This window comes from Schistocerca americana, chromosome 5 (assembly GCF_021461395.2).
Source record: "Schistocerca americana isolate TAMUIC-IGC-003095 chromosome 5, iqSchAmer2.1, whole genome shotgun sequence".
Classification (NCBI taxonomy): Eukaryota; Metazoa; Arthropoda; class Insecta; order Orthoptera; family Acrididae; genus Schistocerca; species Schistocerca americana.
In genome coordinates this window covers 437,916,089-437,931,382 of record NC_060123.1, presented here as the reverse complement: position 1 = coordinate 437,931,382, position 15,294 = coordinate 437,916,089, and the positions used below count along the sequence as shown (strand labels likewise).

The following is a 15,294-nucleotide window of genomic DNA, read 5'->3' as shown; positions in this document are numbered from 1 at the left end:
TCAACAGCATTAAATTATTGGGGTTACAGTTTGATAATAAACACAGATGGGCAGTATATGACAGGATAACTAACAATTTATTTTCAGTATGAATGTTGTCGTTGGTGGAATGATGATCTAGCATACTGTAATTGCATTCATTCTATAAAATTAAGCACATTGGACAAAAAAATCGCCATCCCCAGAAGGAATCATGGTAATACCATGCAAAACCGCCTCAAATCTTGAGAAGCGACTTAATTCGGTAAGGAAAAGACCCCTCGATAGTCGACTAAAACCACTCACTGATGATTAGATTTCGTCGAGTTACGAATTGCAGGGCTCTTGTTGCTGTATTTCACGCACTGTTCTAAATAGTTTTAGACGTTTTGTATGAAAGCATTAGGTTGGTGTAGTAGTTCGTAGCGTTTCTGTTTTGCATGTTGGTACTCCGGTTGCGATGCGTTTATTTATCGATTGTCATTTTTTTATTTGTAGTTCACTGTTGCTATTTGAGTCTACATATTGTCATTTTCTCATTTGGACATTGTGAATGGAGCTGTGGACGGTAGAAAATGGAGAACCAAGTGGAGAAATCCGAAGATTTCTGACATATTCTTCTATTTGAGTTCAATGGAGGGGTGACAACAGTGGAGATAGCCAGAAACATATGCGCCGTGTAGTGGATAATGTCGTTGGACAGAACACAGCAAGAAGATGGTTTTCCCGTTTTAAGGAAGATCGTTTTGACATTGGTTACCGTCCACGTTCAGGAATACCTTCCGGTATTTATGAAGATAACTTAAACTCATTAATCCACAACGATCCACGTCAGTGTGCTCGCGAGCTGCCAAACGTTGTGAACTGTGATTATTCCACCATCGTGTGACTTTGCATGCACTGGAGAATGTTCAAAAATCGGGTGTGTGGTTATCATTGGCTCTTAGCCAAAATCACAAAAATCAGCCCTATGTCCATCTCTATTTGTTCGTCATCCATGGCTCGTGAACAGCAGCACCAACCATTCCTATCGTGTGCCGTTACTGGTGACGAGAAATGGTGTCTTTATGCTGACATAAGGAAAAGAGCAGCAACACCCAGTACAAAAGACTGTGTGCCTGCACAAAAGATAACATGATGCATCGGTTCCACGCCCACATCAACGTGATGGTCAACACACAAAAGGTCTAAGGTCTACTGTCATCTCTGCTTATTTGTTAGTTTTCACTAAGTGAGGTCTCTCAGGATGCGATGTTTGCGTACGTCTGGTTACGATTAACCATTAATATATATATATATATATATATATATATATATATATATATATATATGCGTTCATCGTGAGATGGATTTGGTCGAAAGTTGAACGAAGGTTATAAGGAAAAACGTGCCAAGGCAAGAGCCAAGGGGAAAAATTTGCGATAGTTAGGTCTGGTTGTAAGAGCCGTAGCGGTTATCTTGCTGACTGCAACATATCATGCAAGGGTAGATTTTGTTAGTAGTGGGTGTCATGCAGGCGGATACTTTTGACGTTGCGGAGCGATGTTTCTCGGCGGATGAAGTTGGGTACCGGTGTTAGCAAAAATGGTTCAAATGGCTCTGAGCACTATGGGACTCAACTGCTGAGGTCATTAGTCCCCTAGAACTTAGAACTAGTTAAACCTAACTAACCTAAGGACATCACAAACATCCATGCCCGAGGCAGGATTCGAACCTGCGACCGTAGCGGTCGCGCGGTTCCAGACTGCAGCGCCTTTAACCGCACGGCCACTTCGGCCGGCCCGGTGTTAGCTTCTCGGTCAACACCAGCATATCTGTAGCAGTTGGGTTCATCATCGGGTAGTGTTCGATAGGTCATGTAGCGGATCACAGCGTAGGCTCTGAGCACTATGGGACTCAACTTCTGAGGTCATCAGTCCCGTAGAACTTAGAACTACTTAAACCTAACTAACCTAAGGACATCACACACATCCATGCCCGAGGCAGGATTCGAACCTGCGACCGTAGCGGTCGCGCAGTTCCAGACTGTAGCGCCTAGAACAGCACGGCCACTCCGGCCGGCCACAGTGTAGGGTAGCGTTGGCGGATTGTTTGTGCGTTATTGTGCGAGCTTGTCGGCTTCCCTGCTGTAGCAAGTTGGCCGACTGTGATAGTAGCTGGAATATCCAGTCAGTGTTGCTGATGTGGAGGGGCTTACCGACGTTGTCGCTTGTGAATGTATGTCATCTCGCCATAGGTGGTTACGCCCCAGCTATCAGTGTCTTTGGCCGCTTATGCTTCCACCTATGGTTGTGATCATAGCTTCCCAGAGTAGGGATGAAAGGATTGATCGGGTGTCTAGAGTTCCTGTGCAGTTGTGTGGCGAGTTTTTTGAATGCTTCCTTGAGGGTTTCAAGGCGGTATTCATTGCGAAGATACACGGTCCAGGTGTAGCGTGGAGCGTTGCTGATGATGCGTAGCACTTTGTTCTGTATGATCTGCAGGCGGCGCCGGCGTGTAGTCGCTGCATTTCCCTAGACGGGAGCTGCTTACATCATAAGAGGTCAATGACTGGTGGAACAGCGACGGTGTGATGTACTACGAATTGTTTGCTCAAGGTGTAACCATCATTAGTCCGGCGCCTCGTGGCTTCTACGGTCGCAGGTTCGAATCCTGCCTCGGGCATGGACGTGTGTGATGTCCTTAGGTTAGTTAGGTTTAAGTCTAGGGGACTGATGACCTCAGATGTTAAGTCCCATAACCATCACTACTGGCATTTGTTGTCAACAACTGAGATGTCTTATAGACGCAGTCCTAGAACATCGACCAGGAAGACTGCGTGAAGCTATACTACTCCACGATAACGCCCACACGCAGCCTGCTAGATTGAAAAAAAGAGCGTTGTACAGGTGTTTTGGGAAGTCATTCCACGCCCAGTTTATTAACCTGACCTTGAACCCTCGGATTTTCATGTTTTCCTGCCTCTTTCGTACAACAATGAAGTTGCTTTCCGGATGAAAATGCGCTCCGAACTTGGTTCGAAGACGTCTTCACCTCAAAACTATGTGATTTGTACAGTCACGAATGGAAAAGTTGCCCCAGCGTTAGCAGGCTGTTGTAAGTAGTGAAAGAGAATATATTATTGATGACTAAACCCTCTGTTGTGTGTATGTGTTGTGTTTATTGAATTTACGGAAAAACGCTACGAACTTATGCACCAACCCAATAAGATCGGGTGATTTAGCCGGTCAGTCTCGGTGGAAACCAGGAACATACGCGTTCAGCCCTGGGAACACGGCTGTTGTCATTTTGATGTATGGCAGTGTTCACACCATACTCATCGTCGAGGTGCAGAGGAAAGGACAATACTTGATCACTCAGAATGTTGTAGAGTTCACGGCTGAATGGGTGCACACAAGTCACTGTACAAAAAACTCCACCACAACATCACAGAATCACCTCCGGACTCAACTACAACCTACACACACTGCGGATTAAACGCCTCATTGGCTGTATGTACACTTAGAGACTTTGCAGCATTTGGAAAGAGAAAAAATCGCGACTGGTCGAGCCACACAGCGCGCTACTGCTTCGTTTCTGTGTTGTTTGCCGTTCCGTGAAATGAGCTTTCGCTAAGTACCCTACTTCCAAATGTCCCTTGCATGCAGATCCTGCAGGCGCCACGAGCAGCGCTTTGAAAATCTCCACCAATGAAGAACCTCCAGGCCGCCGACTTACGAAGATCGCCAGGATGATGCTAAGAGCGGCGGGCACCTGGGCACCAATCTTCAAGATAACTTCTAGTCGTTAGTTGGTGCCAAACATTTCGCTGAATTGTTGATAGTTAGCTCTACCGGCAAACATTCAGTGTAAAGTCCGTGCATAATACAGTGAGCGGCGATCAGTGACCAATGTTCTTCCAAAGCGCTGGGCGAGTTCATTCGTTTGTTCGGAAGGGGAGACCAACATCGTTTGTTCGTTTTCGGTAGGTTGGCGACACACTGCGATGACACAATCGAGGAGCACGCCCAGTGATCTTTCTCAAACGATTTTACAGAAACTACTCGAAAAAAAATCATGTTTGAATTACTTATAGCTTCATATGTCAGCTTCGTCATGAGACCCTCATTTCCTTAAGGGTTGTAGTTATCATGATATTTGCATTTAAGTAAGACACTATGCGAAATTCCAAAACGTTTGAAATGAAAAATACGGGTCGCTACGATTTTGCTTTTAATGCGTATTACAGAATATGTTGCTGCGTATGAAATTTAGCTAAGGTATGGTATTTTTCCTTACATTTGGATGCAGGTTCCTATCTGTCACCAATTCGAGAACACTTATTGTATGTGGCATGCTCATATACTATCGCGCGCGGCAACTGTAAAGACAGGATGAAATGTCCACAACATTTCTTATAATTCACAAACGGTTTGAGATATCGAAATGAGATTTTGGCAAATGATAGCACGCACAGGGGAGAGAATTTAGCCATGTGGTTATTACGCGATACTTCATTATCTACCACGTTATTCCAGTAACTACAGACTTTTTTGATGAAAAAATGAAATTTTAAGGGCCATCGATAGCTGGTGAAACGAGGAATGCTGTGGGTTTTGAAACAACTTAAGTGAAGACATTACGAACAATTTTAATAAACATTTTTGGAACAGCAAAAGAAAAATGTTTAAAAAATTTTTCTTTTTAAAATTCAGTCTTGATCGCACCACGTATGCTACAAGAACATAGGTAACCGGTTTCGGTCATATCACATGACCATCGTCAGACCTATAATTTAATTTAGAAAGTGATAGAAACCTTACTAGATTGACAATAAAATATGAAAAATGCTTATAAGGATAAAATACAATAAGACTTGTTATACCCATGGCATCTTTCGAAGATGGTAGGTGGAGCACTCTTCTCAGCTGCTGTGATGTCAACCAGTTGACAAGAGTGCTCCACCTACCATCTTCGAAGGATGATGATGGTCATGTGATATGACCGAAACCGGTCACTTATGTTCTTGTAGCATACGTGGTGCGATCAAGACTCAATTTTAAAAAGAAAATTTTTTTGAAGACATTACGATTTTATTTTTGTACCGAAGATGCGCTTTTTCATAAGCTATCGGCGTTACTTGTCCTCAGTTCCTCACTTAATAATTTTAATATAGCAGTGTTTCAGCATTCTCTCGTAACTGCATCCACACAATTTGTTAGTAACGTGACATCGTGTAAAGTCAGCTTTATTTTGTCAAAAGGAGCTACATTTTTAACATTGGAACAAAGAGAATGAAGCTTTTAAACCAAATTCGCCACTGATGACGCTTCTATGATTGTTGTAAATGGTTAACAAGTCAGGCGAAAATAAATAGCTACTTCCGTTGTATTTTCAGCGCAGTTTCTTTAAGATAATAACCAAAGCAGAGATGGCAGTAGATCTCTTTGGATAGTCACCATGTAAGTGTGGGCATGGAGGGGTCCAATTAATAATTATGAGAAATACGAGTGTAGGCTTCAGTTTAGAACTGCACTTCCCCTCCAGCCCTCAGCATTTCCCCTACGCCATGTTGACCACCTGTTGGCAGTCCTCACCACTATCACTCTCTCCACACTTTCCATTCCAGTTGTGCATCTACTGGCTACATTATTCTGCATACACTCTATGTGGATGCACGCCCATGTCAGGCCACTGCTTATTGCTGGCCACAGCTGCCACAGATTGTCAATACAAGTTGAGTGAATTATATTTATTCAAAGTACACTTGTGTCAACTAATCTTATGCTGGCCTGCTCATATTCCTACGTCATCACGTGCTTTGGCCACCTTCCGGGCATTTATCATGAGCAACGAGGACATAACATTTGTCTCCCCAAACATATAGGCTGCTGACTCACAAGATAATAAACTGTTTGAGATAAACTTACATTCACTGACAGTGGCATTCCTGTTGGATTTCAGACCCACTGTAATTGACAAGATATGACTCTCTTCCTTACACTCTGTCTTCAGGCCACAAGTGGCCCATCGGGACCATTCGACCGCCGTGTCATCCTCAGCGGAGGATGTGGATAGGAGGGGTATGTGGTCAGCACACCGCTCTCCCGGTCGTTATTATGGTTTTGATGGCCGGAGACGCTACTATTCGATCGAGTAGCTCCTCAATTGGCATCACGAGGCAGAGTGCTCCCCGAAAAATGGCAACAGCGCATGGCGGCCACGCCAGACAGCACTTAACTTCGGTGATCTGACAGAAACTGGTGTATCCACTGTGGCAAGGCCGTTGCCACTCTCTTCTTCGGATCCTTTTATGACCATTGTTATTTCACCCTTTTCCATGACTTCGAGTGGTACACCATTCCTCGTAGTCACACACAGTCTTCGTTGTTACACCCTTTACTCTGTAACTTCATTTACAGTGTAGTCATGGGGACATCATTCTCTCACTTCTCCATGTTGAGCCATCTAACAACGCTGATCCCATACAACCAACTGGCACATACACTTCACTTCATTTTTATGGCTTACATCAACAGTGGAAGATAATGTGACCATGTGGTACCACATATACAACATCACAGAACCGCAAACCAACCGTTGTGCTCATTTAAGGGATTGGTTTTATTTTTGTCCAGTGATCGGACAGATCAGATACTGAAGTGACTTCTTCACTGAAGATCATAAGAATACAATGTGAATTTTCTTTATATGAATTAAAGGTCTTTGTGTTGATGCCAGTTCAATGACATCTATTTGTTAACTGCTGCTTCTCAGTACATACTGAAGTGACAAAAGTTATGAGATACATCCTAATACCATGTCGTACATCCTTTTGCCCAGTGAAGCGTAGCAACTCGATCTCACGTGGACCCAAAAAGCCACGTGGACCCAAAAAGCCATTGGGAGTCTTGTGCAGAAATACTGAGCCATGCTGTCCCTATAGTCGTTCATAATTGCGAAATTGTTACCTTAGCAGGATTTTGTGATGAACTGACCGGTTGATCACGTCCCATAAATGTTCGATGGGATTTATGTCGGGGGATTTGGGTGGCCAAGTCGTTTGCTCGAATGATCTTCAAATCAGTCGTGAGCAATTGGGGGCCACTTACATGTTCTGGATCATTATGTCCATGAATGGCTGCAAATGTTCTCCAAGTAGCCAAACTAACCATTTCCAGTCAATGATCGATTCAGGTGGAGCAGAGGACACAGCATACACCTTTATGGATCCAGCCTTGTTGAAAACTTGGTTGCATGGCTTCATGGGGTCTGCACCGCACTCGAACCGTACCATCAGCTCCTACCAACTGAAATCGGGACTCACATACCAGGCCACGGTTTTCCAGTCGTCTAGAGTCCAACCGATATGGTCACCAGCCCAGGAGAGGCACAGCAGGCGATGTCGTGCTGTTAGCAAAGGCAGTCGGGTCGGTCGTCTTCTGCCATAGCCCATTAACGCCAAATTTCGCAGCACTGTCTTAATGGATACGTTCATCACATATCCCACATTGACTTCTGCGGTTCTTTCACGCAGTTTTGCATGTCTATTAGCCATGAGAACTCAAGGCAAATGCTACTGCTCTCGGTCGTTAAATGAAGGCCGTCAGTTTCTGCGTTGTCCGTAGTGAGAGGTATTGTCCGAAATGTGGTATTCTCGACACACTCGTGACACTATGGAACTCAGAATACTGAATTGCCTACCGATTTCCAAAATGGAATATCCCATGCGTCTAGCTCCAACTGCCATTCCGCGTTCAGTCTTTTAATTCTCGCCGTGCGGCCGTAATGACGTCGGAAACTTTTTCACATGAATCACCTGAGCACATATGACGGCCCCAGCATTGCACTGCCCTTCTGTGCCTTGTATAAACTATACTACCGCCATCTATAAATGTGTTTATCGCTATCACATGACTTTGTCACCTCAGTGTGTTACTCATAAACAGATATTCTACGTTTTAAGCAAGGAGTGCGCCATGGTTGCAGCCTGTCAATAATATTGTTCAGTCTGATCTTTGTACGAGGAGTAAAAAGAAACTAAGGAGATATTTTGAAAGCGAATGAAAATTCAGGGAGAAGAAATAAAAACTTTACGATTTGCTGACGTCCTTTTTTTTCTGCCAGAAGTGGCAAAGAACTTTGAATAATCCATTGAATGAAATTCATAGTGCATTAAAAAAGAGGTTATTAGATGAATATAAATAAAGAAGAGATTGTCTGAAACAGAGAAATATGGCAACAAAGAGTATAAATTTAAGGGTTGAGAAGCATTTTATGGAAGTATTTGTTTGGCGTGCAGCCTTGTATTCAAATGGGATGTCGACGATGTCAGGAAAACTTTTAAAAACATTGGGGACATACTCTTCACGTAAAAACTAGCAACTTGCTATTGTAGTGATCAGTGTAAAGACTGGTTTGATGCAGCTTTCCACGGTATTCCTTACAGTAGAGCTGCATGTCCGCGAGAAAGTCAGTGGTTGTAGTACCTCTTACTAAAGCCATGCCATAGTACCAAACAGCCAAGCATTGTTGGCTAATCTTACAAGACCACATCAGCTTGTTATCCAGACTGTGGCCGCTGCAACTACCGATAAGGTTGCTGTCGCTCTTCGGTAACCAGACATTCGTCTGGCCAAACCTCAGATAGCCCTCCTGTATGGTTCACCTATAGTACGGTGAATATTGCCATTAGGCATGGAAGCCAATTGACCGCAGCAAAGTTCATGGTTCCTGAGTTGGGAAATAAGCTCTATCTAGTCAAAAGTATCTGGGCACTCCTATGTACTTAGGAACTGACCACTTAATGTCACGAGACGCAACCCGTCAGTATGAAGGATTCATGCAGTGCTGTGCTGTCAGTAGAAAAACAGTGACACCAGAATGGATCGTTCAGGGGAACACAGTGTCCGCGGCTCGTGGTCTTGAGGTAGCGTTCTCGCTTTCCGTGCACGAGGTCCCGGGTTCGATTCCCGTTGGGGTCGGGGATTTTCTCTGCCTCGAGATGACTGGGTGTTGTGTGTCTCTCATCATCATTTCATCTTCATTCACTCGCAAGTCGCCGTAGTGTCGGTGGCCAAACCGCCCCGTGAGGAGTCTCCCAGCCACCAATGAAATACGCTTATTATTAGGGGAACACAGTGCATTCGAACGTAGTCCAGCCATTGGATGTCAACCCTTCCAGAGTTGTCCAGATCGACTGTTGGTAATGTAATTGTGAAATGGGAACCCAAAGGAACAACCGGAGGTAAACCAATACCAGGCAGATCTCATGTACTGGCAGGCAGTACCTCATTGTTGAGGTTAGGCGAAATCAGCGGAAGGAATCATTCGTGAGTTCCAAAATGCTACCAGCAGTCCATCTAGCACAATGCCTGTGTGTAAGGAGTTAAAAAGCTCCTCAACCTACAGGTCACTGGTAGGCGACACTTGAGGTGGTGTAACGTGGGACGACACTATACGATGCGTGATCGAAAACGACCGATTTGGAGTATTAATCACGCTGTATCCAGTGGCAAATCGATTTGAGGGTTTGGATTTGGGGAACGCTTGGAGAACGTTACCTGCTATCAGTGAAGTGCCAACATCGAAGTACAGGGGAGATAGCGTAACAGGACGTGGTCCATTACTGCAGTTTAGAAAACGCTAAATGCAGGAGGATGTGAACTTATTTTACAGCATTGCGAACTCCTCACAGTAAAGGAACATTTCGGGGAAGACACCTGTTTGTTTCTGCATCGTAATGCGACCTATGATAAAACAGCATCTCTGGAGCAGTGGCTTGTGGACAATAACATTTCCTGTAGTGGACAGGTCTCCCCACGATCCCAGCCTTTACCCAACAGAACACCTTTGGAGTTAGTTAGAAGGCTGACCCCACTCCACACCCCACCCCCTGGTTTTAGCTCTTGAGGAAGAATGGGCTACCATTCATTCACAGACATTCAGACACCTCATTTAAAGTGTCGCCAGCAGAGTTCAAGCTGCCATAATGGCGAAGGGCGACACATACCAAGTTAAACGTCGACTGATAGGTATCCAGATACTTTTTATGAAATAGTGTAGTGAATTTAAACTTGCTGCCTCAAATCCTGTGTCGGCCCTGGTGACCGAACGGTTCTAGGCGCCTCAGTCCGGAACCGCGAAACTGCTACGGTCGCAGGTTCGAATCCTGCCTCGGGCATGGATGTGTGTGATGTCCTTAGGTTAGTTAGGTTTAAGTAGTTCTAGGTTCTTGGCGACTAATGACCTCCGATGTTAAGTCCCACAGTGCTCAGAGCCATTTGAATCATTTAAATCCTGTGTTCTGAAGTCAATATGGAAACAATACGTTAGAAAGTTCTCAGGTGATAAAGTATTACCATAAGTGCGAAATGTCCTCTGATTGCTCCTAATCACATACGATCTCATTGGATCATGGATTATCACACTTTTTCAAACAGCCCGGGATGGTCTCAAATTTTTCGCAAACTTCCATGAAACATTGATAAAGTACTGGGATATTAGGAATGTATGCTGCAGATATCAGTTATGCTTTAAAGAATAGACCCTTAGGCGTTAAGAAAACCACAATATTAAGATGGCTCTTGGTGTAACAACTGCGTAAGTTCTTGCATCAGCCATTGAGCTCCCTTGTGATTTTTCTTGAACCATCCATCAACACTGTATTCTAAGTATTACGCGAATTCTTTAGTTGGGTGGGGGGTAAGGGGGGGGGGGAGTGTCGTTTTTAACTATGGTTGCAGAAGATACCGGTATACATCGGGCCTAAACTCCCTCGTTCGCGACTCCGTAAGCAAGCAATTGCGCTGGAGTCGGTATAAATGCTTAGTGTACTCCATCGTGCTTTGGATTACGCTTTGCTTGTTGTTTTCTTTTCTTATTCTGAAATGGGTGGAGAGACTAAAGGGGGTTGGGGTACGATTTTCACAACACCAGAAGGACTTGGTGATCCCTACGACCGCGTGTCAGGTCTGCTTTAGCAGAAGCAGGGAACACGTGTGTAGGCTACCAGCCCTGCTGGGTGGTGACGGGGTTTGTTCCCCTGTACCGCTCCTCATCCCTCGGGCTGTCAAAGTTCTCATTTGCTTACACTCGCGACCGTCTGCCGTGTTATAGTGTCTGCACTACATGCGCACTTGTTTCAGGCAATGTTTGGCACCAACCCATTGTCAGTGGCTGCACCAGGATGCGACGGGGACAACTTCGTCTTCGACATCGCCACATCTAACACCTCTGTCGGCAGGGTGAGTACGAGTATTCGGGACGTACAGTTCTATGTGAAGGCCATTGAGTATCTTAACGCAACTTATCTCTCAATGTCTTAGTGCCTGGTGCTTCACTTGTGTATACTGTATGGTCTGTACAGATTATTGTTTGTTTTTCTTTAATTGAATTTTTATGTTGTTCACAAATTGCAACATCATCTAAACTTTGCTCACTAATTAAGACCACAGATACGTGGCCTTTTCCTAATGTACTTCTGACCAAAAAGCGAATCTAGTTGCTAGAGTCGGAGGTCTTGGTTAATCCTGGCTTTTGATTTCTTGTGGTGATATTGATATAGAAATTGTCATCCCTATTTCCTTAGAAGTCAAATACAAACTTTCATGGATTTATCTTTAAAAATGTTTTAATAATACGAAATACTTAGATAACAGTTTTCATCCCCTTGAAAGTATCTAACCAAAATTGTTTCCTTTTTAATTAGTGAAAGTATCAATGATGAAATTGTTTCAATTTAATTACTCAACAAACCTGCATCTGACTGTGTCTGCAAACTTGTTTCTTGCACTCCTCCATTTTGCCAGTAATGAAACATGTATTTGACCCAGCAATCAAGTTTAAGAGAATATTGCTGTTTGTGCAATAGCATTAAGATCGTGCTTAAAAATTAACTTTTCTCCCTGATGTTTACTTAATGAAATTATATCTTGACTTGAATAATGCCAGTTGTGCAAAGGCATAAAATTAGTTATTTGAAATAACTTTGCTCTAATAACTTTAGTTATATCAAAATCGATTTCAAACGATGAGCTGCATATATATATTGCATAGAGGCCTCATTTTCTTTACGTTCTTTCATTGGTGGGTAACTTTACTTTACTACTATTTTCATATTCAGTACAAGCCAAGGATATGGATTATGGTTCAGGCTGTTAGATTTAAACACAATGTTGATCTCAATATATATATATATATTGTTAAAATTTTAAGTCATACACGAGACCTACCATTTCCAACATTTTTGTAGCATGAATCACTCTTACAAAAAATTTTACAAAATGCTCACTGTGTCAAACCTTGGACATACAAATCCTAACTCTGAACATTATCTGACAAAAACCATTTTTGAAATCATTATATATCATGTCCCATTTTTGTGCTAAAGTTTGCTCATTGTAACTGCACAGCGAGTGTGCGTCCTACCTTAAAACTGTCACCACACGTCTACTTCCTCTGGGCATCGAGCTGTGACTCACGAGTTTTTTACTGCATGCACCCGGCTCTCTTAACCATCAAAGATCCTCCTACTCAAAGATATTATACTCATTCCACCTTGCAGTTGGCAACTACCGACTTTATTTTCTGGATCTACCCTGATCAGACCTTAGCACGTACCTTTCACCCTACTTTACCCCCTTACGGGCCGAATTTCCAAAAAACACTGAAAACCGCATTTCTTATTGCTAACAGAGAAGCCAAATGCAAATTTTCAGAGATTTAGTTTCAAATTTTTTTTTGTAATGAAATATTTCTATATAAACTTTCATCCCCTATTTTACGGCCCCAGGGGTCGAATTTCCAAAAACATTGTAACATGTCTTTTTTTCATTTGTATTGTGAAGCCAGATATAACCTTTCTTAGATTTAGCTGTGGAAATGCTTTAATAATGAAATAATTTCATAAAAATTTTCATCCTCTTTAGGAGTTGAATTTCCAAAAAAATTGAAACATGTAATTTCACATCTCTAACCAAGAAACCAAATACCAGTTTTCATGGACTTAGCTTTAAAAATCCTTTCACAATGAAATATTTTCCTAAAAAAATTATTTTTTTTATTTCTAACAAAGAATTCAAATACAAATTTTCATAGGTTTAGTTTCAAATTTCCATTAAAAATTTCATCCCACATTTCTCCTGCTTAGAGCTTGAATTTCCTAAAACACTGAAAAACACATATTTCTTTATTTCGGACCGAGAAACGTAATACCAATTTTCGTAGGTCTAGCTTCAAAATTGGCTTAACAGCGACATATTTTCAAAAAACTTTTCACTCCTTATTTCAACCCCTCAGGAGTGAAATTTCGAAAAATCTATTCTTAGACGACGCCTAGAGTATACCAAACTACTACTTAACTCCGTGCGAACAGGCCTTGGAAGGCCCAACGTTACCGACCGGCCGCCGTGTCATCCTCAGCCTACAGGTGTCGCTGTATGCGGATATGGAGCGGCATGTGGTCAGCACACCGCTTTCCTGGCCGTATGTCAGTTTACGAGACCGGAACCGCTATTTCTCAGTCAAGTAGCTCCTCAGTTTGTCTCAGAAGGGCTGAGTGCAACCTGCTTGCCAACTGCGCTCGACAGACCGGATGGTCACCCATCCAAGTGCCATCCGTTGCCGTATAATACCAACGCCCTCTCCAAATTTCAATTTTCTGTACTTCGCGGTTTGTGCTCGGCAATTATGAATCAACCAGTTACGGTAGTGACTTTTATACAAGGTGTTCAAAGAAAAAGTGTCGAATACTTTGATAGGTGGTAGTATTCATTGAAACAAAACAAGTCCAATAAACATGAGTCCGGAAACACGTACTTTTCGAGATAAACACATGTTTTTAGGAGGGTTATGTGCCACTTGGATGTGGATATTAGAGCAGTCCTTGCACTGGCGCTCTGTCTAATGTGTTACAGGGTATTATAATGTCTTATTCATAGTACACCAGATTTTACATTCCAATCACAGTTTTTTAACATTATAGATGCGCATCACGGTTTTACCGTCGTTTACTCTGATGGCTCCAAACAGGAGAATTTCCACGGCTGTTCTGTAGTGTTCCCTAATCATGTTTCCAGGATTCGCCTGCCTGATGAATATACCGTTTTCGCAGCGGAGCTCCACGCGATCCTGAAGGCACTGGAGCGGATGAACCATGTTCGGGGCAATCGATTTCTCCTCTGCTCCGATTCTCTTAGTGCCTTACAATCATTTCAGAATCTGTACCCAACTGAGGGGATGGTCCAGCTGATATATGACCAACTGTACTTGCTCCATAGGCGGGGTAAGGAGGTGTCCTTCTGCTGGGTGCCTGGTCATGTAGGAATATGAACAGGCCGATCGGGTTGCCAAAAAGGCCTGCAGAGAGCAGGATGTGGTCCAGTGTCCTATTCCCTTGCAGTCTGTCATTGCTGCACTCCACAAGAAGTGCATGGAGTTGTGGGAGGAAGAGTGGCTTGCGGTGACAGCCAATAAACTGCAGTTGGTAAAGTCAACAACTCGGCCGTGGCGTACCTCCTGCCGGTTGCTCAGGCGGGAAGAAGTGACCCTCACGCGTCTTCGGATCGGGCACTGTCCTCTCACACACAGCTTTCTATTACGTCGGGAGGATCCCCCGTTTTGTGATGCTTGTGGTGTGCACATCTCTGTCCAGCACATTTTAACAGACTGCATTTTATACCATGATGCAAGGGCAGAAGCACAAGTTGATGGAGGTCTGCCCTGTGTTTTAGCTAATGATGAGACTTGTGTGTCTAGGGTTTTAAAGTTTTGTGATGTGTCTGGACTCTGTCCTAAACTTTTAGGATGGTGGTTTTAGTGTATTGCAGAGTGGCTGGCTCCTCACTTTTTTCCTTGCAGTCAGCCAGCCACTTCCATCTGCTATATTGTTTTAGCTCCCTCTACCACTTTCTTCTTGGGTTGTCCATGTTTTACTGCTGGTGGCATGCTTCGTCCCACGCTTCGGTGTGGGTAGGCACATATTTTTCCAAGCTTGTTTCCTGTGTCTTACGTTCTGTTTTATCTTATTGTGCTGAGTCTTTTCTTGACACCCGTCTCAATCTGTTACTGAGCGGGTGCTGAAGACCTTGCCGTCGTGCGCCCATACAACCCTCTCCATCCATCCATCCATCTATCTGCCATTAGATGGTCCGCAGTTGTGTAGTTCGAGTCGTGTTGTAGACTGCGTTGGTTTTCGTAGTGTTTTGTATGTCTTATTGTACAGTGCTGTAACCCTGGATACATATCCTTCCAAACGCGGATTCACTTTTGTGTTTGCTGTTATTGTGCTGTTTGTATTTTCAAATGGCGTGGTACATTTCCATTTTCTCTGTCCCA

At 43.4% G+C, this 15,294-nt stretch overlaps 1 protein-coding gene across 1 annotated transcript in view; it reads left to right on the top strand.

Moving 5' to 3' along the window:
• Positions 1 to 15,294, top strand: part of LOC124616417 (ureidoglycolate dehydrogenase (NAD(+))-like) — a 73,434-nt gene that overhangs the window by 9,945 nt on the left and 48,195 nt on the right. The window contains exon 2 of the mRNA XM_047144723.1: positions 11,106 to 11,204. Coding sequence (XP_047000679.1) covers positions 11,106 to 11,204 — 99 coding nt within the window. The remainder of the gene's footprint in view (positions 1 to 11,105; positions 11,205 to 15,294) is intronic.